The 26,260-nt window shown below is 42.2% G+C and overlaps 2 protein-coding genes across 6 annotated transcripts in view; one reads left to right on the plus strand and one right to left on the minus strand.

The window, feature by feature from the left end:
• The first annotated feature begins 25 nt into the window (after positions 1 to 25).
• On the plus strand, positions 26 to 15,581 carry LOC146494181 (vasopressin V2 receptor-like). 2 transcript variants are annotated; one of them, XM_085147365.1, is made up of 7 exons: positions 26 to 4,449; positions 9,787 to 10,061; positions 11,638 to 11,883; positions 12,145 to 12,291; positions 12,367 to 12,589; positions 13,152 to 13,373; positions 14,112 to 15,581. In XM_085147365.1, exons 2-7 carry the CDS (start codon positions 9,792 to 9,794, stop codon positions 14,291 to 14,293), a joined length of 1,290 nt encoding a protein of 429 aa, XP_085003491.1. In that variant the 5' UTR covers positions 26 to 4,449; positions 9,787 to 9,791; the 3' UTR covers positions 14,294 to 15,581. The 2 variants fall into 2 exon arrangements, with proteins under 2 accessions (XP_085003491.1, XP_085003492.1); XM_085147366.1 differs by having other exon boundaries at positions 13,157 to 13,373; positions 14,112 to 14,220.
• Positions 15,582 to 18,406: 2,825 nt separating this feature from the next.
• The window catches only part of LOC146494182 (monocarboxylate transporter 1-like), a 35,534-nt gene continuing 27,680 nt past the window's right edge, over positions 18,407 to 26,260 (minus strand). For all 4 annotated transcript variants that reach the window (XM_085147364.1, XM_085147361.1, XM_085147363.1 and 1 more), the window contains 3 exons: positions 20,118 to 20,261; positions 19,200 to 19,994; positions 18,407 to 19,060 (listed from right to left, as the gene is read on the minus strand). In XM_085147364.1, coding sequence (XP_085003490.1) covers positions 18,783 to 19,060; positions 19,200 to 19,994; positions 20,118 to 20,261 — 1,217 coding nt within the window. In that variant the 3' untranslated portion in view covers positions 18,407 to 18,782. The remainder of the gene's footprint in view (positions 19,061 to 19,199; positions 19,995 to 20,117; positions 20,262 to 26,260) is intronic.

Genomic DNA, 26,260 nt, shown 5'->3' on the forward strand with positions numbered 1-26,260 from the left:
TAACCAAACTGTTGTCACCTACTGAAATATAGCTGTTCCAGCTTTGCATTTCACATCATATTGTGCAACCACAACATTTTGATGCATGGATGGATGGATGGCTGGACGGATAAATTACTGTGCCTATTTGCACCCCCCATATTTGCATTCTTGGACACCTACAGAGCAGCTTTGCACAATTCAAAGATAGAAAAAGTAATCATGTAAAATAAGCTGGAGCCCTTCAGTTCCTCCTCTGTCTGAAGCTCTTTAATCAGTGTTTAGAGGCTGAGCTTTGGGCTTACAGGGATTACTTGCACTTACACCTCAGTATTTGAAACTTTCGTCATTTTCATATGAACCACTGTGATAATAAAAATATATATACAGTGTTGGGGAGTAACGGAATACATGTACCGCCGTTATGTATTTAAAATACAAAATATGAGTAACTGGATTCCGTTACAGTTACCGTTTAAAAAGGTGGTATTTAGAATACAGTTACTTTGTTGAAATAAATGGATTACACGGCGGTACTTCCCTGTTTCATATTGTGGCGGGTCAGGACTGTTTGGGTTTTGTTTGACAGCTACGTTGTTGTTCCAGGTGGCAGCGTTACGGTTGCCATGGTTACAGGGTGATGCTCTCTCTCTGCGTGTTTCCTGGGTGAGAGAGGCCTTTTTGTTGTTGTTGTGCTAAGCTAATAGGCAGAATGCTACAGGTATAGCTCTAAAGAATGTAGCATCATGGGCAGTGTAGTCCGTGCTGCAGGGAGAATGGACTGCCATACCCGTTATGTGTCTGTGAGCGAGGGAGGGAGAAAAAGGAAAAGTAGAGCTGTCATCGAGCAAAAACGGGAGCTGGAAGCATGTAAATATAATAATAACCACTGCAGCCAAGAAGAGAGCCTGACGAGCCCAGTTGTAAGTAAGCTATTAAGACTCGACTGTACGCTCTGTTCGTGTTTTCCTCCGAAAACAATAAGTTCCGTTGGAGCAGCCTTTCAACGCCTCTCTCTGTCTCTCGCTAGCAAAGTTGACCCAGACAACAAAGTAAAGCTAGTTTTCAGCTACGAGCCCGACACAGAACCCACCGTATTAGTCAGAGGTCCCTTTACTACGGTTCGGAGCCGCGGACCTTCAGTAACAGTAATAAATCACAACAATAGTACATTCACGTAGTTGTAAACAGCATGATAATATATTAAGTAATCCAAAGTATTCAGAATACGTTACTCTCATTGAGTAATGTAACGGAATACGTTACAGAATACATTTTGGGGCATGTATTCTGTATTCTGTAATGGAATACATTTTAAAAGTAACCTTCCCAACACTGTATATATATAGAAAATGTATCCCTGCTTCAAATAACTAAATATAAATAAAGTAACTCAGATCACAGATCAAGTTGGTCAAGGGCAGTCTTTCCATAGACTTCTAATGGAAGTGTTTTTGCAACCAGAAGTCGCCCCCCGCTGGCCAGTAGAAAGAATGGAGGTTTAAGGCATCAGTACGGTTAACTAAAAAACTGTGGAGCATCCATCCATCCTCTCCCCCCGCCACGTGGGCATGTTTTAAATGGGAGGGGCCAAGGCTACAGGTGTTGTAACATACTGGTGTTAATAACAGTAATTATGTAATGTGGCAGCCCTCTGGTCACATTTCCTTCCGTCTCGTCTGTGTTGTTGTGCAGTTTTCAGAGTGGGCGGGGCTAATTAGCGCTAATGGGCGCACCTGTTCAGTCTCCGCAGAGCATTTAAGAGCTGGCTGTGTCGTTCTCCCCCCGTCCACCCATCACAGTGTTTGTTTGGGTCCCTTCAGCCTCATTATTTGATGTTTTGCACTACACAACACCAGACGTTTCAATACTCCTCCAGCTGCTGATGCGCTGATAACACTAACAAACCCCATCAATTTAATTATCGTTTTGCTTCTTATAAATACAATTAAAGATCAATCCTATTCACAGAATTAAACACCCACCATGGTGGTATTTCCATTGCCCTCCATTTAAAGGTAAAAATACAGCATTAAATGTAACACCATAAACATTCAAGTGATTGTGAAATATCCCTTTATTAACAGTGACAATCAGTTAATTGAAGGCTTAACCAGAGTGTTTTTAACTTAGAGGTTTCTGTTTGTTCACAGTCTGATGTTAGAAGGTCAAAGGCCCACCGTTTTAAAAGGGTGGAGTTACATAGATTCACACATGTGTCCTACAGATTGACATATGCTGGGTGTGTGCAGTAATTTATTAAGTTACTGTGAATTCTTTCGGCCTTGAGACAGTTTCTCCATCAACCATCACAACCAGCTACATGAAAGTATCTGTTCCAGTTTAACTACATTTCTGATGACTAGTTATGGAGAGTCTCACCCTGACGTAAATCCAGATTCAATTCAATTTGGTTCAACTTTATTTATATAGCACCAAATCACACCAACAGTCTTCTCAAAGCACTTTATATTTTAAGGTAAACACCCCACATTAATAGAGAGAAAACCTCAACAATCAGCACTTGGCAAGAGTAGGAAGGAAAAGTCCCTTTTAACAGGAAAAAACCTCCAGCAGATCCAGGATCAGAGAGGGGCGCCTGTGACTGGATGGGGTGAGGGGAGGAAGAGAAGAAAAGGATATGCTGTGGAAGAGAGCCAGAGATTAATAAGAACTAATAATTACATGCAGAGAGGTGTATGAACACATAGTGAGTCATACATCATGAGCATCATGGGAATCCCCCAGCATAACGTATTGCAGCATAACTAAGGGAGGACTAAGGGCCTCCTGATCCAGCTCCACCTATATGCTTTAGCAAAAAGGAAAGTTTTAAGCCTAACCTTAAAAGTAGAGACATCTTTTAAGTTCAAACTAGAAGCTGGTTCCACATAAAAGGGGCCAAAAGGCTGAAGGCTCTGCCTCCCATTCTACTTTTAAATCCTCTAGGAACAAAAAGTAAGCCTGCAGTGTGAGAGCGAAGTGCTCTAATGGGATAATAGGGTACTATAAGGTAATTAAGATAAGATGGGGCCTGATTATTCAAGACCTTGTATGTGAGGAGCAGGGTTTTGAATTTAAATCTGGACTGAAGAGAAAATATGTTCTCTCTTTCTAGTCCCTGTCAGTACTCTCACGGCAGCATTTTGGATCGACGGAAGGCTTTCAGGGAGTTTTTAGGACAATTAAAATGGATCAGTAGCCATTTTTGGATAAAATCAACATTCAACTACCTGTGTGGCTTTTTTTTCTAGAACCAGGTGTCAATAATGGTTTCCAGTTAACTGGAAATAAAAGACAGGAAGCAAAATATCTCTCACCCGTAGCTGGAAGTGGCAGATCTATGAAAGGTTAGACTTCACAAACAAGTGAAAGGACTTTACAGTCTTTTCTAAAAGGCGCAGGAAGCCAGTACACTGACACAAGCTGCGAGACATCAGTATGCATGACCTGCCTTAAAAGGATAAGTTTCTTCAGTAGGAACAGAGCACAGCGGGCAATGAAGGGATTTGCTGACAAAAACAAAAGTCTTTTTTTGACTGCCGTGAAGCTAAACAAACCAACAATTCACACTTAAATTCAAACTAATTAAAGCTCTGGTGTTCATGCTTATTACTTAACAGACATAAGAAAGTCGTTTATACACAAATGTTTCTGTGTGTATGTTTAAGGTTGCTCTGCGGGCCCCTCGATAATTAGAGGCCTCTCCAAATGAGGGAGCAATCGAGGGGAAGCAAGCAGATTAGCGCCCCGTCAGAGGGAGAAGGAATGAGAGCGGGAGAGGAAACTGGAATGCAGGACAGCGAGATGCAGAAGAAGGGAAAACAGTGGAGCAGGGGTGAGAGGGAAAAAGGTTGCTGAGAAAGACAAGTCTCCTTCTGTTGCTGCTGCCTTCTCATTTCTCTCCAAAAACCTGAGCTCCCATCTGTCACAACATCTGACACTCTCTCTGCCCGCCTCTTCACGCCCCTCTCGACCACCCGCTGATGCACAACTCACACGTACGCATATTAGTTTGGGTGTATGAAGGGTCTTTGATCATTTCTGGAAGCCTAATAGAGAAAATCTCATTTCATCTGCTGCTGTATGTTCCCCATGATCTACTCTGAAGGGTGGATCAAAAGCAGGGCCAACAGCCACATGTTTAATATCGATAATCAACAGAAAATCACATTAATTCGCAAACATTGCCCGGGCACTGCGTCCTTTCATCACCCTCTATCTCTCACTCCTCCTCTTCTTCTTCCACTTTCATAAAATCCAGAAAGGCGAGAGAGAGAGAGGGATGTGCTAAAGAGGAGAGAGAGGAGAAACAGCAGAGTGAGTTGGCAGAGGTCACCATCAGTGTAATAAGCACACAAACGCACACAGACACATGCAGCAGACACAGCATGGATGCAGCTAGTGTGTGCAACAGCAGATCAGGTTGTCCTGGCTCCTACAGATGCTTCACGGGACGCTGAGGAGGAGGTGAGTCGGCTCCGTCTCCTCGTATTTCCCTATGATTTTCCTGTTTTTCATGAAAATGGGAAATTAAAATCTGTACAGATAGATGTTCATTTTAGTCAGGCACTTTAAACCTCCTGTTTCATGCTCTTTCGTGTTTTTTTAATCAAGAACGGTAGAGGATTGCAAAAAGCGAGTAAACTGGATTGATTTCTAGCTTTACGGCTTCTGCAAAGCAAAAATATGTGTAAAGCAGCAGGTGTCCAGCTTTCTAATAGGATTAAAGGAGCTGAAAGGTGTCAACAAACTCAGCTCTGTGGGCTGGAGGGAATTCTCTGTTCATCTCTAGTGCTTCCAACCTGACACCTCCGGCTGACTGGAAAATATTTTCTCCTCTTCCGACTGAAATTCATGATGTTCAAACTGAAGCTTAAAAACAAAACAGAAAAGACTAAAGAAAACTGATGATTTTAGATTTAGCTTTGCCATTTTTGCAAAGCAATAGGCTAGCAAATAACAAGCAATAGCAAATAACCTTCAATATAAAGCAGGCGTCTCGCCTTCGTCATCAGTCTCGGCTGTTCAGTTTATTTAAGCAGATACTGGAGTGACTCCTGTATTTAGCTCCTGCACGGTCACCTCTGGCTAAATGAAAAATACTTTCTCACCTGCAGACTCTAACATTTACATCACAAAGTGTTTCTTTCTGCAATAATTTCAACAGAAACATAGAAAAGGAGGAAACACAAAAGAGATCTGATGACTTTTCTTTAGTTTTGACATTTAATTAGCATTTTGTAAATGAGTTTTAACTGCTGTAGTTTTTTTTATGGAGGATGAAGTTAAAAAATCTGTTAAAGTATATATCATATAATAAATTATTAATATTACTGTATCCATGCAAGGTTTTACTGTTGGAGTTCATTTAAATCATTTTCTGTCTGCTAATGATTGGTTTGTTTTTTTTTAAATCGATAATTTATCTGCTGATTCTTTTATTGTAAAAATTTGGGATTAAATCAGAAACTCGGCCATGATCACATCGAATGATTTTTAAAGCAGCTGCCAGTTCAGATGATTCACTGGCAAATCCCTTTAGCTGTTTTTGTACAAACTGAATTTAAAAAAGATGATGTTTAAAATGTAAACAAAAACGGACTGCGATGATGTGCAAATGTCACAAACCTGCATTTTATTCACAATAGAGCACAGAAAACATATCAAATGTTTAATCTGAGAAATCTGACAGCATTTTTAAAGAATCATTTTTAAATTTGGTGACATTAACAAAAATGTTGAGGCAGGTGTTTAAAAGGCTGGAAAAGTGGTACTTTTAACAACTGGAGAATCACTTTTCACGTAATTAGGTAAAATGGCAACAACTAACATTGATTGTTTGATGTGAAAATAGCATCTTGGTGAGACAGAGTTTCCCCAATTTCCCCCAAAAACTGCATCCAAAAATTGTGGATCTATTTCTGAATAATGTTCATCAATGTAATATTGTGAAAACTCTGAATACTCATCATCTACAGTATGTGATATCATCAAAAAAAAACCGAGAATCTCGAGAAATCTCTGTGCACAAAGGACGAGGTTGGCAGGTATGCCCGTGATGGCCGGGTCCTCCGACAGCACTGCATTAAAAACAGACGTTATCGCTGCATGGACTCTTCCAGGAATCATTGTGCACAGTTCACGGTGCCATCGACAAACGCAGTTATAAGCTCTAGCATGCAAACGACGATGAAGGTTTGACTGGATTTATATTTGATGACAGCTTGATTAAAGGCATTTAAAACGTGTGACATCCTCCTGCGACAAGCTGCTTTTTAGTAAGCAATCAAAAGTATGTTGCATTGTTATCCGCATACCGAAGTGTTTGACTCCAAACGTGGATGAACTTAGGACGACCTCATTAGGAGCTCAGATCATCAAAGTATGCGAGCAGTTTGCTGCGTTTAATCCAAATCCTGACCTAATCCAGTTTTGCCAACACAAACAAACGCATCAGTTGACGAGCTCTGTGTAGACCAGGGGTGTCAAACTCCGGTCGTCGAGGCCCAGTGTCCTGCAACTTTTCTATGTGTCCCTCTTGCAACACACCTGAATACAATTAGTAGGCCATTAGCAAGACTATGGCTGTATCCCAATTCAGGGTCTGCAGCCTTAAAGTACGCAGCCTCAACGATCCTCAAGGGCCGCGTACTTAAAGACCGCTAAGGCCGGAAGTGCGAGGCTTGTGAAATGGGACGGTCTAACCTCCGTTGCGCAGCCCAGGTTGCCTAGCAACCATGATACTAACAGCTAGAAACGTTTCATAAAGCTTTGTTTGACAGAAATGAAGGAGAAAATCTTTTGTTCATTTGTTTGTTTGTTTCTACATGAGCTTTGATCATTCTCTGTAAGATTAAGCTCAGCTATTGAACGGCGTATATTTTAAAGTAAAGGCTTTAAAACCAAGTTAGTACAAACGTCACTAATGTCACATAACTTTGCCGACATGTGGCCAACAGTAATGTTTTAATGTTCTTCATTATTGTCAAGAGATTTATTCTAAAGACACTTCTTTAGCTAAGAATCTAAAGGTAGAAACACACAGACGCTGCAGTTTTTACTTGCAAGGGCGATCACAGAACGCTCACACCAGAGTGGGGGCCCTGTGATGTGCGCTTTGTTCCTGCACTTGCCTTTATTTATATACAAAAGTAATACAACAGTGAATACGTCTATTCATTAACAGAGGAATGTTAGTATGTAGGGAGTGAAGATAAAAGTGGTTCAGGTGTATGTGTGTGTGTGTGTTATTCTGAAGGACGTGGCCCCTCTTCTTGAAGATAAGAGCTTCCAGCTCCCCTCTTCCTGGCAGGAGTGAAATGATAACAGCTTGCTCAGCTATTATCACTGTGAGAAAGAATTTATAAAGCAAGTCTTGATTCCAACAACAGTAATAAAAGGGTCATCATGCAGTATTCTATAATATGCAAACTTATATATCACAAAAAGATTATACTGACTACTAAGTACAATTTTATATTGACAATATAAAATAAAAACATTTGCACATAAATAAGTGACATAATATTCAGTACTTACTTAAAGTTTACTCTTCGGGCGCCCCTCATCCACCGTTTTTTTCTGCAAAATTATCCACACCCACCGCTGCGCTATGCATTCTGGGATATGTTGGGCCACGAAGTCTACACCGCCACGTCCTTAAAATTCAGGGAAATGAAGGACGCATTTGAGGGCCGCATTTCGAGCAGCCTTTGTTGCGTCGCGGTGACGTAATCGGCCTTAAAATGCGGCCTTTAAGGCTGCAGACCCTGAATTGGGATACAGCCCTTGACTGCATGCTGAGGTGGACATTCAGCCATTTGATTCATGTTACAGCAGCTCATCTGTGAATGAACATGATGCAATAAAAATACTTTGAGAAGTATATCTTTCCAAACACTTACATTTACTTGAGTAGGGTTAGGGGTTGCCACTTCAGCATGCAGTCAAGTTCTATACTCTTGCTAATGACCTACTAATTTTATTCAGGTGTGTTGCAACAGGGACACATGGAAAAGTTGCAGGACACTGGCCCTCGAGGACTGGAGTTTGAGCCCCTGGTGGACGGTGTGAACGTCCTTGGATGTTCCAGCATCAGTGTGCACTTCACGGGCAGTTTGGTGCCTCCTCAAACTTGGACTTGGATCTGATTTCATGACCAAGCAGGACATCTGTCTGATTTTGAATGCCATGTGTGGAGTTGCACTGGGAACTGAATTAGGACCTATAGACTTTCAAAAATGGATTAACAGTTCAAGATAAAACAGAACACTGGAGGCATATGGATGAGATGACTCATGACCCAGGTGTGAGGTCATCATTATCCATGGTAACTTCTAGCGAGTCAGTGGGTAGACCATGCAATAGCCTCAACCAAGAGGAAGCTTTCTTTTTCTACTGCCCAAAGAAATTTGTTGTCTGAGACTAAGACGTGTTTTCATGTCTGAGAATGCTGCATCTACTGATGTCTGTCACACTCACCTGACTACAGAAGCACTTAAAACAATGAAAACTATGCAGAAATGTGCCTGTAAAAATCAGACTTAGCCAGAGGTTCTTAGGACACTTGAACAGCTCTTTGCACACTTGGATTTTGCAGGTCCATCTTTGCTTTGGGTTTGCTGGGAAGCTGTTTAAGTCTACCTTTACCAGCCACTTCCATGTAGGGTTTAACGATAGTTCGGGAGAGGTGATTTATTCACATACAGAATAAATTAGACTGCCCCGGTGCTCCGAATCTACATGATACGTGCTGGTGGTGATGAAGATGGCAAAGGAGGATTGGATAAGGAGGAAGCAAGTCAGAAAGGCAAATAACAGAAGAGAACAGAGCTTTAAACTGCAAAGAAGAGAGGCTGATTGGGTAAAAGGAGGAAAAGAAAAAGATTGGCCTACAGTAATGATGTCGATACTGAGTTTGACAGCATGGTAAAGAGGAAGTGATGTAAAGAATAGAGTAGCAGCCTGAACACCAAGGAAAATCAAACAGATTAGCTCTTTATTGAATAAATGCATAAACTTCATAAATGATTAAAAAAAAAACTGTTTTGGACGTTATTTAGATTAGTGATTATTTCAAATAAATACTCAAAGAATTTGGGGGAAATGGATGTAATGAGTACAATAACTGAAAGAATGGAAAAGAAGGAAAAAGAAACAAACAAATAAACATCTGACAGAAAAAGAAAGGGAACATTTTCAAATGTTTTTATAGGATCTTATACGACAGTGCTATTTGTCTGGCCCATTTGGGATCAAATTGGTCTTTTTGTGTCCCGTGAACTAAAAAGAGATCAACACTTCTTCCCTAAACAAACAAATAAAAGGGGCGGAGGGCTTCAAGAATCACAAACAAAGACACTCTGCAGTTTTTACAGTTCAGTGCACGCACGCAGACGCGCAATCATAGAGCCCATCATCTCATCAGACCAAATGTGAAGGCAGTAATGAAGTCCTGTTGTTTGGCCAGTCTCCAGTGAACATCATTACAAACTAACGGGCAGTTAGGGATTTCCCCCAAAGCTGCACCTGATTCTAAGAATTTAACAATAAACGTTTTATAGTGACTGAAAATACATCAAATTAAGAAAAAATTGAATAAATAAATAGATTTTAAATTAACTTGAGTGCTGTGCTTCAACCCTCTTTTGAGGTGCTTGTATTAAACTTTCTAAAACGTAATAATAATCACCTGTATACAAAAGATGGACCAAGAAAGATTAACGTTTGTTTCACAGTCTATCAAGTTCCCTTCATAACGATGTCATCGTCTTGTCTTTCTGTGGCGTTCCTCTCCTGTCCCAGCCAGCATGTCCGTTTCTGTGATAACAGACACGTATACATCCATCGACCGGCCGGTGTTCTCTGAGACCCCCACCGGCGCTAATGCTACAGAGCGGGAACGAGACGCCCTGCTGGCCGTGGCCGAGGTGGTGGTGCTGGCGGTCATCTTAGTGATGGCGTTACTTGGCAACGGGCTGGTCCTGGTGGTGTTGCTAAGACGAAGGCGACACCACAACCCCCTGCACCAGTTCATGCTGAACCTTTGTGTGGCTGACCTGGTGGTGGCGCTGTTCCAGGTAGCACACACTCATTCACGTTGTGGGTTATATGCAGTGTTGGGGAGTAACGGAATACATGTACCGCCGTTACGTATTTAAAATACAAAATATGAGTAACTGTATTCCGTTACAGTTACCGTTTAAAAAGGTGGTATTTAGAATACAGTTACTTTGTTGAAATAAATGGATTACACGGCGGTACTTCCCTGTTTCATATTGTGGCGGGTCAGGACTGTTTGGGTTTTGTTTGACAGCTACGTTCTGTTGTTCCAGGTGGCAGCGTTACGGTTGCCATGGTTACATGGTGACGCTCTCTCTCTGCGTGTTTCCTGGGTGAGAGAGGCCTTTTTGTTGTTGTTGTTCTAAGCTAATAGGCAGAATGCTACAGGTATAGCTCTAAAGAATGTAGCATCATAGGCAGTGTAGTCCGTGCTGCAGGGAGAATGGACTGCCATACACGTTATGTGTCTGTGAGCGAGGGAGGGAGAAAAAGGAAAAGTACGAGCTGTCATCGAGCAAAAACGGGAGCTGGAAGCATGTAAATATAATAATAACCACTGCAGCCAAGAAGAGAGCCTGACGAGCCCAGTTGTAAGTAAGCTATTAAGACTCGACTGTACACCGTGTTCGTGTTTTCCTCCAAAAACAATAAGTTCCGTTGGAGCAGCCTTTCAACGCCTCTCTCTGTCTCTCGCTAGCAAAGTTGACCCAGACAACAAAGTAAAGCTAGTTTTCGGCTACGAGCCCAACACAGAACCCACCGCATTAGCCAGAGGTCCCGTTACTACGGTTCGGCGCCACGGACCTTCAGTAACAGTAATAAAACATTCATGTAGTTGTAAACAGCATGATAATATATTAAGTAATCCAAAGTATTCAGAATACGTTACTCTCATTGAGTAACGTAACGGAATACGTTACAGAATACATTTTGGGGCATGTATTCTGTATTCTGTAATGGAATACATTTTAAAAGTAACCTTCCCAACACTGGTTATATGTGTGTTATACGTCACTACAGGTGTGTAATTGTAGTATTATCTGAAAATATGTGCAGAGTTATGAAATACAATAATCTGGAAATGTGATCTTTTTTTTACAGTTTGTAAACAAATACATGAATCTGGAAAAAGACATAAACACACTGAAGTCAGCAAATGTCTTCACAGGTTTCCAAATATGCACACCTATATGTAAATGTGAACTAAACTGGGGTAAAAGTGCACATGAATCTATTAATATGCACAAATATTTGTAAGGTTTTGGTGTTTTTTGTATTTTGTACACAAATGTGAGATTTTAAATGTACATGCAAATTCAGAAAAGTGCACAGAAGTCTTTCAGTTTTTGCATTAATCTGTAAATTTGAACTGAAATCTGTAAATATGCAAAAAATCTGTAAACGTGCTCTGGGATTTATGAATGAGCACACTAATCTGTACCTCGAGATTTTTAATATGCACAAACACCTGTGTGTGTTTGTGTGCATGTGTGTGTGCATAAAATTTGTGCATCACAACTCTCCACAGAGAAAATATATTGTTACATGTTACTGCAAAAGCATATATCCTTGCTCCCTCTCTTCCTCTCTGAGGTGTTGCCCCAGCTCGTGTGGGACGCTAAGGGACGCTTTCCTGGTCCTGACTTCTTATGTCGCCTGGTGAAGTACCTTCAGGTTCTTGGAATGTTTGCCTCCTCCTACATGATCGTGGCCATGACAGTGGATCGCCACTATGCTATCTGCTGCCCCCTGCAGGCACATCGCAGCGGGGCCACGAAGCGCTGGAACAGCTTCATCGTGCTGGCCTGGGTACTGTCGCTGCTGCTCAGCCTGCCACAGGTAGGCCAAAGCAAAGAGGCTGGCCACAGATCTGCTCCTGAGAGTCATAACTTAGGTTCTGATTACCGTTAGGCTCTTAAAATTAACATTAAAAAGAGAAGAAAACAAGGTGATAGTCAAGGAAAGGACATGGGCATCATTAAAACACGAAGTCGTAAATAAGCACCGTGCGAATTAAAATCTTATAGAAGAGAGCACAAACACAAAATCAGACTGTTTGCTGTTACCATCACCTCCACTCATCTCTTTGCTGGTTTGCAGGTCTTTATCTTTTCCCGTTCTGAGTTGGCTCCAGGTGTGTATGAATGTTGGGGCAACTTTGCCGAGTCCTGGGGCCTCAAAGCCTACGTGACGTGGATGACGCTGGCCATCTTCGTCCTCCCCGTTCTGATCATCACCATCTGCCAGGTAGAACAGAGAGAACCAGAAGACAAGATGCTTCTGGAAACAAAAATTTACCCTCTCTCGTCTTTCTTCCTTTAGGTGCGAATCTTCAAGGAGATTCATAACAATCTGTACCTGAAATCAGACTGCCGCCTGTGCCCCGCTGCTCTCCCCCAATTAAGAAAAGAAACCCAGAGAGGAAAAAGAGGAGGAGGAGAAGGAAAGTCTAATGTCCCCTTCTATGTTTCCCCCCTCGTGTACAACAACCCTGGAAATGACAGCAGTTTGGACCCTGCGTCCACCTATCAGCACCTCCCGATGGGTGATCATTTTTGGACTCTACAGTAGCTTTGCATGATTCAATAATGATAATAATGCTTATTTATCCTACACTGAGCCTTGAGATGTATCTATAAGCCTTAAACCTGCAATAGTTTATAATGACCAGCAGGGGTCGACTGCTGTAGTTGGTAAAGGACGACAGTCTGTAAAGAAGCTTATGGAGAAACAACCCTCATGCTAACTCATGTTTCCTGATTAGTTTAGGCTCTCGGTCACAGCTCTGCAGTCCTGTTGCTGTTCATTTGGTAAATTATGGTCCTCACTGGTCTGCAGACAGTTAATTATGTATATGAATTATGGACTTATTGCAGTCTAACTCCTCAAGCAATGTGGTGGTAGAAGGTGACTAAGATCTGGAGTATGCTCCTCATCTCATGCCTGAAATTAGCTAATATGTGCTTTTACTACAATCAAAAAGTTATATATAAAAAATTAATGAATAAAAATTGAACCATATTTATGGTCTTAACTCATGAAATGAGGAAATTCAGGAAATTCAGGGAGAGTGAGCGTCACAGGAATGTTTTTGTCCTCCTCGTCAGCTCAGCTGCAAGCCGGCGTCCCACCAGATCCAACAACGCCCTCTGCTGCCTGCTCACCACACCCCACCAAACTGCCTCCTGTCAGAGGTGGAGAGGTAACAGCAGCCATGTCAAAGACGGTGAGGATGACGCTGGTCATTGTGCTTGTGTACTCGCTCTGCTGGGCCCCGTTCTTCAGCGTCCAGCTCTGGGCCGCCTGGGACCCTGACCCACCTCAGAACGGTACACACACACACACTCACACACTCACACAGTCCTGCCAGACCAACTTGATGTAATTTTAAGGATTTTTTTGTTCTCTACATCAGCGGTCTCCAACCTTTTTTGCGCCACGGACCGGTTTATGCCCGACAATATTTTCATGGACCGGCCTTTAAGGTGTCGCGGATAAATACAACAAAATAAAACTAGTACTGGTACCAAAAAAAAGAAGATTTATTCATAACACACGTGAAAAGACCAAGGAAAACCGAGCTAACGATCAAAACGATAACAAAATAACGCTGAAAACCGATAAAAACCCTGAAAACTATACATTTCACACCTGAGCCTCAACTCTCGCGGCCCGGTACCAAACAACTCACGGACCGGTACCGGTCCGAGGCCCGGGGGTTGGGGACCGCTGCTCTACATCCCTAAAAAAAAAACAACCATCTTATTAAATAACTAAAAAATAACTTTACATAAATACCTTTAACCCAATTTAAATGGAGCAATAATCTGTCAGGGTGTTTCTCTGCCTCTCATCCTGTGACAGCTGGTGCAGGGTCCAGATGCCTTAGACATGAAGTCATTGTGTTAACTTTAAAACTCTCTAATAAACTTTTATATACAAGACTACAATAAGTACCTTTAGGGCTACCAAAGATAGCACCCTGAAGCAGAGTTTGACTTGATGGCCTGATCTGCAGTCCCCTGTGCCATTTACGGACCTCCTCCTCCTCCTGTGTGTGTACACAGGTGTAGTGTTTACCCTGCTGATGCTGTTGGCCAGTCTAAACTCCTGCACCAACCCCTGGATCTACTCCGCCTTCTCCAGCAGCGTCTCCCCAGAGCTTCGTCTGCTGCTTCACTGTCGGCTGCACACTTGGCGCCGACCTTCCGAAACAAACGACTCCACCATCACGCACACCTCCAACTGAACACTGGACACGATGAAGGGCGACTCCCTCAGTGGCACAGCTGAGTCGGCTGATGTTTAAGGAAATATTAGTTGAACTTTTAAAATGAGACCCGAGTGAACTTATGTGAAGGGGCGCTGAAAATAGAGGAGCGAGGATTTTTATTACAATAGAAATATGTGAAAAAAATGTGACTGTGTGTATTGCCTTAGCCATGAAAAACACAACTACATTATTGGGCTTCATCACTACAGAGCTCCATCACTCACACACCCTCCGTGACACCATGGAAACCACGAGTCTCTCCAAAGACTACAAAAATTCATCTTCCAGCACTTGTGAGGCTCATTTCTGGGTCGTGTTTGTTAAATCTGAATGTTAGAGCTATGCACTCATTCCATTTCATTAGGTACACCAGTGCAATTTTTTAAATCAGCCAATCAAATAACTTTGTCTGCACGACTGAAAGCACCATGTTGAGACAACCAGCTGAAGTTCAAACCGAGAATCACAACAAGGCAGAAAAGTAATTTAAGTGATTTTGGAAAAGGTGTGATTGTCGGTGCCAGACAGGCTGGTCTTTCAGAAACTGTTGATCTGCTGGGATTTTCACACACACACAACCATCTCTGGAGTTTACAGAGGTGTGAAGAAAGAGAACATAACCAGTGAGCAGTGATTCTCTCAGCTTGAAGCCAAACTACTTCAAGCTGATAGAAAAGCAACAATAACTCATAACTGGCTACAACCAAAGTATGTAAAAGTAAAAGAGGCAAAAGAGCATCTTTGAATGCACAACATGTTAAGCCTTAAAGCAGATGGGCTGCAGCAGCAGAGAAGCATGCTGGGTGCCCCTCCTCTCAGCTAAGAACAGGAAACTGAGGCTGTGTCCCATTTCAGGGTCTGCACGCTTGAAGTACGCGCACTACGCGTACTACGCACGGTGCGTACTATAAGTACGAGAAGTGCGGAAGTGAGAGGCTTGTGAAATGGGACAGTCTAGCCTTCGTCGCGCTGTTCAGGTTGCCTAGCAACCATGATACTAACCGCGAGAAACGTTACATACAGCTTTGTTTGACAGAAATGAAGGAGAGAAAATGCTTTGTTGGTCATTCATTTTTGCCATGACATCACTTTGATTAGTTGAGTATCTGAGGCTGAGACCACAGGACTGTAAAACATGATTCAAGGGCTACATTTCTGTACCGAACAGTTATTTCAAGAGTAGTTAGTAAATAACAATTAGCTAATGTTGTTCATAAGACTAAAATCATCTCACTGTGGTAATGTAAATATAATATGGCCAATATTATAGTTATTGTATGATTTATATATATATATATATATATATATATATATATATATATTTATTTATTTAAGGCTTTACAACTAAGTTAATGCTGAAAGTACAAACAACACTAATGTCACATAACTTTGCCGACATGTGGCCAACAGCAATGTTTTAATGTTCTTCATTATTAAACATTCGCACATAAATAAGTGAGGTCATATTCAGTACTTACTTTTGACAGTTCACTCTTGGCCGCTCCCTTCTGCCGTATTTTGCAGCAAAATTATCCACACCCACCGCCGCGCTATGAATTGTGGGATATATGGGACCACGAAGCGTGCACCGGACCACGCTTGATATTTGGGGAAATCGATGGCGCATTTGGAGTATGCATTTGAAGTACACTTCGAATTGGGACAGCCGTCGTTGCGTGGCGGTGACGTAATCACACTTAAAATGCGTACTTCAAGCGTGCAGACCCTGAATTGGGACACAGCTTGAGACTCTAATTTACACATGCTCTCTAAAATTGGATAATGGAAAATTAGAAAAACATTCACATGGTAGGGGTCAGAATTTGGAGTGAACGAGCATGAATCCATCCCGCCTTACGCCTGCTGGTGGTGTGGAGGATATATTTTGGCACGCCTTTTGCCTCTTGGCACCAAATAAGCGTTGTTTAAACACCGCAGCATACACACAGATTGGTGCTGTCTGACCCTTCTGTCTGATGATTGCATCCAGCAGGATAACACATCATAGAACTCAAATCATCTGAAACTGGTTTCTTGGATTTGTATAGACTCTAATGTCGTCCAGAGTCCCCTTGATCTCAAGCCAACAGATAACAGATGTGCCATGAAGAATCAAGGAAGTCTAACCCTGTACTAGCAAGGTGTACCTAATGAAATGTCCAGTGAGTGTGAATTTGTCATTGAGTTTCACGTTTCTCTCTCGTCAAGCTTCTGTAAGTATTTGCTTGCTGTGGTAGCTTCAGGTATATAGAGATGCCTCCTTTTCAGGATTTGAGTGCAAGAATTCAAGTTTTATATAAAAATGTTACACATGTGTAATGACTGTAAATGTACAGTTTTTCTGCTAAATTTTGAAAAAAGCTTTATTTTTAAGTTACAGAATCAATACAACAGGTTTCATTTTAAAAACTGTTTATTCTCAACACTCAAAATAATAAGAACACACATAAAAAATCCACAGCAACTAAAAGAATTTTTTTTACAGAAACTAAAAAGTTTTGTTCGCTTTATAAAAACACTAAAAAAGGCGACTATTATAATACCGTTTTAAACCCCGGTTTAAATGAAACAGTATCGCCTCCTTTCAGTGTGTCACTTCACAAAATACTCATCCTGAAAGTAGAACAACTTTCAATTTGAAATGACCATAATTCAGAAAATAAAACCTTGAATAACAGTTTATCGATTAGCAACAAGTTCATGAAGGTCAGTTTTTTGTTTTTATTTTTATTTTAAACGGAAAAGAAATCAGCGTTTGGAGCAGTCGAATGTGGACGTACCGATGCAGCAGATACTCTTTCCCCTGAAATATGAACCCGTTGAACAGGTGGATACTTCAGCGAGGAGAGACCAGTTTCCCCATTGGTACCAGTAGTACCTTTACAAAAATACACATGAAGAAACAAATTCACACTTTGTAATTAATCGCTTTGAATACTAACATTTGGTCATATTTAGTCACCAAAATACATAATAACATAATAAGTATCCATTCCTACTGAAAGGGAAACGTAAAATCTGTCGCCCAATCAGAAGCTTTCCTCTGTGAGGAAGGAAATGCTCGAGTAACCGTGGAAACGTTTCATGTGGACAGGGACTTTATCCGATTCTAAAGCTGGTCACGTGCAAATATTTGTTACTCTCAACGTGATGAAAACGAAGATGATAACCGTGTCAGTCCCTCTCCCAACAGGGTTCTTTAAACGTTCGCAGCTTTCCGCCCCGTTAATTCATCCGTCCTTCTGATATGAGTAATTCTGTACACTTCACAAACTGACTGAACTTACAATGAATAAAATTACAAAATCCCCCTAAACTTCAAAACTACCTGCTGGAACACAAACACACCTCACTCACTCACGTGGCCACTGATCCAAATACATTAAACTATAAAAAGGACCTCGTTGGATTGTCGTTTCCAGAAAGCTAAAAGATTTTACTTTTTTTGCAGGGATTTGTAGAAACTGAACTAAACCGTTTTCACTATTCAAATACCACAAATGTGCCGTTCTGCGCCCCAAAAGTTACATTAAAAAAAAACAACATTTTTGTAACAATGTTCACAGCACACAGAAGCCACCCAACCATCCATCCATCATCCACCAACGTGTGGTGCCGTTTATAACCCAACCCAGCCTGCAGCTCATGTGGTGGATGCATCAGCAGGGTTGGAGCCTGCCTGTGTGACCTGTTCCGATGATGTGCATAATCTTCATCAGTTCAATAAAAGATCAGAGCTGCTCTGAAATTCCACATTTCTGCCTCCATACCTGCATCCTGACCTAAGTTTATACTGCTCAGAAGATTCCAACATTACAGCTTCCTGATTTTCCACAAACAGGAAAACTGATGTTTGTTATTCTACATCCTAAAATGTTAAAAACATGAACCTTAACTTTTCCCTGTGTTGTAGTGAACTACTTTTTACCCCATATTTTTTTAATTAATTAAAAAGAATCCTAACTAGTATTATGATTAACAATGTGGATGCGAGCGCTTACATCCAGCCCTTGAGCAGTGAAGTGATTGTGCCGAACACGAGGGAGAACTTTCTGTATTGTACATGTATGGTGACTTATTTAAAAAAAAAAAAAAAAGTTAAAAAGTGTGCGCACGAGGCCCTGAACCTTTGTGACAGCTTGAGACCCTGAGACAAAGTCGTCGTTACTTTCTCGGGATGTTACAGTCACTCCGTCTGCTGTGCGTCTATCTGGTGTTTTTGCAAGCAGCACCGCCTGGAACGCCTCAGTTCACCAAAAAGGCACGTCAAAGACCAAAAACCGGAGGTCTGAATGAGGCCGAGCGCAGATTCACATCAGCGTCACCGCAGCAGGCCTCTGGTTTTAATCATGGAGCGGTTTCTATGGCTTCAGGGTGGTGTAAAAAGGGATTATTCTCTATAAAGATGCTGTGTGGTTGTAGCTGCAGCTCTCGTGCGTGTTCATTTCTTCCCAAGTTTGTCCGTTTACACCGTGTCCTCATCCATCCTGGAGACTTCGTCCAATGTGACAGCTGCCGGTACGCCATCCTCGCTCGATTTTGCCGGAGAAGAAGGCGACAGCATGGCAGCACGCTCCTCTTTGGGCTCCTCCCTCTCTTTTCGCTCCTCCGCTTTCTTTTCTCGGTCTAACAGGCGGTAGTTGATGCCCATTCCCACAAAGAGGAAGATGCTTCCTATAATGAGGACGATGCCGGAGGTGATGTAGGTGTAGTTATAGTGGTGGTAGTAGTTATAGAAGCTGCCTGGAGGTGGGCAAAAGAAAGGAGATTCAGATTTTATGATCTGCGTCAACATTTTGACAATTATTACACCGATAATCTTTGACGTCACGTTTTATAACCAGCCCAAATCGCCACCCCCCCCTCTCGTGGGATGTCTTACCTGTCAGTGGTGGGCCCAACAGCACCGGCCCACACTCCACGATGGTGACCAAACCCACAGCTGAAGAAAACCTCTGAGCCCCCACCAGGTCCATCAGCGTCTCAAACAGCACAGAACTCAGCCAGCCAAAACCAAAGCCAAAGAAGATCGCGTAGACCACAAATCCCGAGTAGTCTTTTGAAATCGGCGCCAGCACGTGACACACACCGTTGTACATGACGGATGCAGCGAAGTAGTACTGGATCCTGGGCCGGACCCATTTGGTGTTCGCCAGAAAGCCCATCGAGGGCCGAGCAAACATGTCGATGAACGCCAGCACTGACAGAAGGAAGGCCGCCTTTTCTTTGCTGATGTTGTTACTCTTTGCGTAATTGGAGAGGAAGACGAGCGGAGCAAAGAGACCAAAGAACATGATGACGTTGCCCAGCAGGTAGAGCAGGAAGCCGCGGTGCTTGAAGAGCGTCAAGTCGATGAAGGAGTTGATTTTCTGCAGCACCGTCCTCTTGGGCTGAGGCTGCCCTGCTTCCACCGCCTCCACTTTGGGCGGCTGAGGTTTGGGGCCGATGGGACGCATTAGCGAGCCGGCCACGCAGCAGTTGAGCAGGAGTCCGCCGAGGATGAGGAAGCTGCCTCTCCACCCAAACTCATCGTACAGCCAGGAGTTGAGAGGAGCCAAGGTCGACAGAAACACGGGGCTGCCCGCCATGGCGAGGCCGTTGGCGATGGGCCGGCGTTTGTAGAAGTATTTACCGATCATAGTGAGCGCCGGATTCAAGTTGAAGGCCAGTCCCAAACCTGGAAACGAGGGCACAGAAACAACATTAACAAGAAAACAAAACTCGTCTCAGCCATCAAAACAAAGAGTCCAGATTTCCCTCATTTTGAGGATTTACTCAAGAAAACGGATGAAAAACAAACCTCCAATTACTCCGATGAAGAAGTACAGCTGCTGCACCGTGTTGCAAAAAGAAGCTGCAACCAGACCAGACCCTGACAGACAACCGCCGAGGATGATGATCGGTCGGCTGCCGAATTTATTCACGAGGATGCTGCTGATTGGACCTGGAGAGGAACAAGAGAACGGTAAGAAAGAGAACCATCAAGCACAAAGTAGAGTGATAGAAGAACAGAGTTTAATATTTAAAGTACATCTGTGGCCAATATTTTGCAGCCAGCACAGCAGGTAGGACTCCCATTTTTTACCAAAGAAGAAGAACATAAACTTTTTGATCCGTGCCAGTTTAATTCCACCCAGCTTTTGAGCTTAAGTACAGATTTTCTTTTCTTCTACCATGTCAGAACTAACTACGGTATTTTCCTTCTTTTATTTATTTATACATACATGAGATTTAATCTTTGGTTTAAATAAAATCAGGTACTTAAGATGTCTCCTTGAGTTGCTATTAGGATTATTAAGAATTCCACCTTTTTATGCTGCACTGAAAACAACTTGAAACCATTTCATGATAAAAACCAGCAGGAAACTGAAAATCTGTTTACTGATATTTTAACTCGTGTTTAATACGATTAAATCCCCTTTAAATCAATTAGAATGACCAGAAGCCAGATAAAAGTTAATCTAATTTATATTTGTTGAGCTCCTGACACGAAATTCTACTTTTAATAACTGCGTGACGGACTGCCTCTGGTAACACCACCCACGTGTCTCAAGTTTATGCCACATCTACACCATCAAAGAGTAAATACTCAAACAAAAAAGTGTAAATTAGATTTAGGGCATCTTACAGACATGGGTTCAATGCTTTTAAGACCTTAAGACTTACAGACAGACTGGAGAGCAGATTCACCAACAGGTGGTGCTATGACAGCACAGATGAAAAACTGGGACAATGCTTGCGTAACAGCACCAGTTATAAGATGTTCACTAGAGAAAGAGGGGAGGAAGGAGCGAGACGGGAAAGAAATGGGTGAGGAGGAGGAGAAGGGAGCCAGGCAGAGGAGGCCCACGTGTCTCTGCCCGCCTGCCAGGCTCGCTATGAATGGGCCTTCACATGGATCCAGGCTGACAGTGAACACTGGCTCTGCTGGATACGAGTACAAACTGAAGGCCTGCACATGAGCCTACAGTTACTGTCCGTACAGCAGTTTGTTTTCTATAATGTAAACCAAATATCTTTGGTGTTTACACCAGTCAGGAGAAAGAGAAGATTAATGGTGACCAATTACAAATTAGAAACATTTCCAAGTTTCCACTCACATCTGGTCTGACTCCCATAAAGACTAAAGTGCAGTTTCGCCACTTGTGCGTTTTCCCTTGGGTTCATTTCATTATTAAAGGTATGAGAGGTGCATATAAGTCGACCCTTATGTACCAACAATGACTCAGTCGTTTCCCCTCACACTTCAGGTACAGCATTAGTTAACTTAATTCTGGTATTAGCTCCCTGAAGTTAAGATAAGACATTTCTGAAAGCTGCATGGTCACAGTGGTGAATCTTGGTTTCAAAACCAGCACATCCTTTACATCCGTGAGGCTGACTAACACAAGGACAGTGAGCTTTTTCAACCCCAAAGGAGCTGGTTGGCTCCTCCTTCCTAAGGAGGGACGGACACTGAAAGACAGCCGTCACGGCTGATTAGGGATAAACATCAGGCTAGTCATGGCTCATCAATAGGGAACCTAAGGTGACTCCACAGCTTCCCGACCAGACAATTATCACAACGTGTTCCACAGCAATATTTTTGAAATCCTGCAGTCATCAATAAATAATTTGTAATCATGTCCAACGATAAGCTCCAAGAGGACAGAGAGAGGAGGACAAAAATAGAGTCTTTAAATATTCATGATTATAGAAGACTCAAAGACTCAAGTGCACTTAGCCAGCAGCCATTTCCATTTCGCTCAGCCTGGGTCCTTCACGTAGACCACGGTGGCTTTGCCCTTCAAACTGGGCAGAAGGCCACAAAGACCGAGGCCGCTCTGGCTGCACGAGCACTTACTCATGCACCGTCTAAATACCTCGGTCTCGGACAGCTCGCTTCTGTGTTGTGTCTGTCCCCTACTGAGGGTCTGACCGGCTGGCACAAAGCCCGAGCTGGGCAGGCTGCCATGTTCAGGGTGGTGGGTTTCCACGTTCGAGTCAAACGGGTAAAGTCGTGCTGTGCTTAAAACAAAGACTTGTGCCTGCTGTCAGAGCTTGTTGGAGCTTCACGGTAAACTGAAGTGAAACTGCACAAAGACAGGAATAACTACAAACCCTCAGCACACAGGCTGCACATAAACAACTCCTGACAGTGTTTGCTGGCAAAGCACACAGAGCAGTGTTCTCAGATATTATATAAACGATCCCTTCTCCCCCTCCTTCATTTGCTCCCTTTCTCCCTGCGACACCACAAAGACTTGTCCTCATCTCCACTCTGACACAGCATCCACAAGCAGAGAGCAGTCAGGTCTGCAAGCATCTAATTTTAGCACCGACCCTTCTGCTTCAGTCCAGGACTAGATTTATTTAAATAAAAGTATCCCAATAACAGCGCAAGCATGTCTTAATTTCATTTGTTTCATTACACAACGACTGATCGGACTTCGTGGCAAAAAGAAAACTGCAGAAGAAACAGCTGATTGGATTTGCCCCAACAGTTCTACTGCATCACATTTCTCCACCAGCCACATTACTCACAGATCAACGTCCCTCCATCTGGCCTGCATTAAAGGCATCCTTTTAAAAAAAGAAAGAAGAAAAACGACCATCACATTCAAAACATCTACCTCCACCCATCTATAAACTCTGTTTACACTGAGGGGCAGCCAATCACAAAAGGGGTGTCTTTAAGAGAGAAGAATGCCAACAACTTGATTCAGAAGAAGAACTGAGGAGTTGCTCCAAAGCTCACTATAAGCTAAATCGGTCTTATTTATGACACTGACTCATGCAAAGCTACTCTAAGCCAAAGCTAAATATATACAGACAAGCTGGCAATGAAACTGCACAGTTTCAGTGCATATTATATCACTCTTTGTTCAATACTCATCCGAAGCAAAGCACAGCAGGGTTTGCAATAGAAAAACACTCCTTTTCTAACACTGGAAGCCAATATGAATGAATGCAAGAGAAAAACTAAACAAATTGCCAGCAGTGTCAACAGGAATAAAAATGAACAATAAAACATTGTGTTTGGTGACCAAAGTGAACTTCAAACTCTTTCTTTGCTCTAAAACATCAAGACACTAAAGAGCCTCTGCTCTTAGTGCAGCACAATAAGCACCAATTCCCACTCATCCCTTCTTCAGACACAGGCTCTTTTTCCTCCTACTGACTCAGAAAAGTCCTTAGATCACAAGACAAGTCAGAAAGAGACGTCCTGTATCCGTGCGCCTACTCATCATGAGGTTACGCACGGGCCACATAAAAAGCCCCCTTTCCCCACTCCGCAACGTAAAATCCTGGAATTCCTGACTACAAAGTTAACGAACGCGTTTTTGTTTGCAACTCCACTACGCGTCTAAAGCTGTAAGGATTACAAAAATCAGGATCAATAATCCTCTTGCTTGGGTTTCCCAAACTGCTTCTGCCAAAAAGTGCAGGAATAACATGTTCAGGGTACAAAGCCATTTAAATTGGGGCTGGAACAACGCCAGGCGTTAGTGTTCGTACTTTCTGTATGCATGTACGTCTTTGTGTCAGTGAGGGAACGTGTACTGTGGCTATCTATAGGATTACTGGACTTGTGACCAAAGTCTTAAATCATGGAATGATAATTGGAAACAGGTTTTTTCCCAGTAGAAAAGAGGGTGAAGATCAGACAGACATATCCATCTTCCCAATGCTGTGGAGGCCGCCGATTCAAGACAGCCTGCTGCATAAGCGACATCACTTCCACTGAATGTGTATCGTGGACGTCATTCTTTTATTTATTACAAATCTATAACTCAAAATATAACTTTTCCTGTATTAATATATGCATTTGTGGCACACCCAAAATGCATGGCCACTTTTGTGTTAATCGTTTAATTTAATTTATTTATCAGTTATTTTCTGTGGCTATTAATATTCAAAATGACTTTGGTAACATGACCAATTTAACCAGTATATTATTTTGTCACATGAACTGTAGAGAAGGTACAAAAAAATGGAGCAACACCTCAGGTGGAACTATTATTTCAAGGCAGGTGCAACTCAGTTGCTTGAGGGGGACGGACTTCCGCTCTCTATTCAGATGCAATCTGAGAGGCAACCCGAGTGCACTGTCTTCATTGCTCCTGAACTTTACCTGTATTTGCAGGGATTTCTTCTTTGTTATTGTGGCACCATTCCTGGGGCCCGTAACACATTTTTTGTTTTTCTAAAAATCAGATGGCTTTCTTTAAAGGGACCCAATTCTACAGCTCTACAAAGAGCGCTTCTTCATAGAAACAGATGCTTCTGCGTAAACCTCACAGTATTCTTTTATGAGAGAATACTGATACATAGAATAAGAACACAAAAACTAAGGCTCTGTAAGCATCGTGTTTGATTTCCCTTTATCCTCTCAAATTTTCATTTGCATCACTCATTTTGTGCAGAGTTTTATCTGAAGCCTTTCATATCGTTTAATACATGAGGTCTGTAACCTCATTAACAGTTCCAGTTGAAAAACAACTTTACAACAAGAACTCATCGTGCACATCGCCACTTATAACAGCTCCTCCCAGAAAGACAACGTTTCTGCTTTCTTAACTAGCCTTTAATTTCATGCTCTACTTTCTTTAAAGTAGCAGACAAAACAAATCATGTATGAGTGTCAATGGAAAATTGTATTTAGTAGTCAGTATAGTCTTTTAATGATATAAGTTTGCATATGGTAGAATACTGCATGTAATCATTTGTGTTTAGAAGTATATAGTTGGTGGCATTTTGAAAGAATGTCTCATCCTAGGAGGTCTGTAACATTCCAGGGTGTTCTGCCGTTCACCCCCACATCCTAGGAGCATCGGAAAGGTCGTACCTTGTCTTATTTTTTTATGGTAGGATTAACGTAGCTATATCTGTTTTAGGCTAAGTGCTTTTTGTTTAGATGAACTGCTGGACTTCCAGACCAGCAGGTTTAGGGAAGTTGTTTATGGGGTCACACTCTGACAAGGCTGCCCTTGCTAGCAAGAAAATCTGTGTGTTTCTCTACTCTGATTCTCTGCTGAAGAAGTGTTTTAGAATATATCTCTTAACAATGAGAAAGTACAAACCTTGGGAAAGATGTGGGTTGAACTTTTAAACATTTAACAAAAGAACAGGATCCCATTTAGACTGAGTCAATCAGACATAAAGAGCTGGTGTACACAGGGCTATTGACATTGCTCAAACAGCCAAATCTCCCAAAGCTACTCTAAATCAATGCAAATCTGTTTACTGCATTTACAAAGAGGGTACTTCGTGTGCTTTCTGGGAAGAAAAAACCCCAAAACAAACCCCCACACACATTAGTGGGGTTCAATGTCAGGAAAGATTATTTCACAGCTGTGATTAAAGATGTTTTGACTAAGTCTATCTGACCTTCACACTAAAAATGCCCTCAAAGCATCACATAACGAGTGTGAACAGCAGGAAGAGCGGGGGTTATTAGGAATGTTTTCATGAGTAAAACTAATCATGGCCATCTGAAATCTTTATTCCTGACAAGGGAAATATGGAAAGTTTTACAAAAGATTTAAAAACAAAACAAACAAAAAAAACCTCTTCACTCACAACCGAGAAAGTCACATTCATCTCATCTGGGACCTTCAATCACGGTTCCTTTCGGCTGAACAAAACTGTGAGTTTGGGTAAAAACGGACCCTTTTAAAACAAACCGCGATGGATCAGATTTCAGTGTGAGCAGGGCGCCAAGTTCAACCCACTTATTTTACATGCTCTTATTTATATAACTGCTAGAGACAAGTTCCAGCTCAAGCTTCCAGCTCAGTGTTCACATGACCTAACTTAAGTACACTACAGTGTTTGAGTGTGGTCTATGACCAAAAACAGCTCTACTGGTGTAACATACAAACTAGTGAGGAGTCAGGGGTTAAGTGGCAGTTTCTGGGTCAAATACTGATCTTCGTGAGAAGATTCTCAAAGATATGAAGT

Source organism: Neolamprologus multifasciatus, chromosome 20, assembly GCF_963576455.1.
Source record: "Neolamprologus multifasciatus chromosome 20, fNeoMul1.2, whole genome shotgun sequence".
NCBI classification, from domain to species: Eukaryota; Metazoa; Chordata; class Actinopteri; order Cichliformes; family Cichlidae; genus Neolamprologus; species Neolamprologus multifasciatus.

What these genes read in the sequence shown, in the direction of transcription:
- LOC146494181 (XM_085147365.1), top strand. Translation starts at nt 9,792, where the DNA reads ATGTCCGTTTCTGTGATAACAGACACGTATACATCCATCGACCGGCCG. An exon ending in CTATCAGCACCTCCCGATGG is followed by an intron (nt 12,590 to 13,151) that starts GTGATCATTTTT and finishes CCTCCTCGTCAG; the next exon opens with CTCAGCTGCAAGCCGGCGTC. An exon ending in CCCTGACCCACCTCAGAACG is followed by an intron (nt 13,374 to 14,111) that starts GTACACACACAC and finishes GTGTGTACACAG; the next exon opens with GTGTAGTGTTTACCCTGCTG.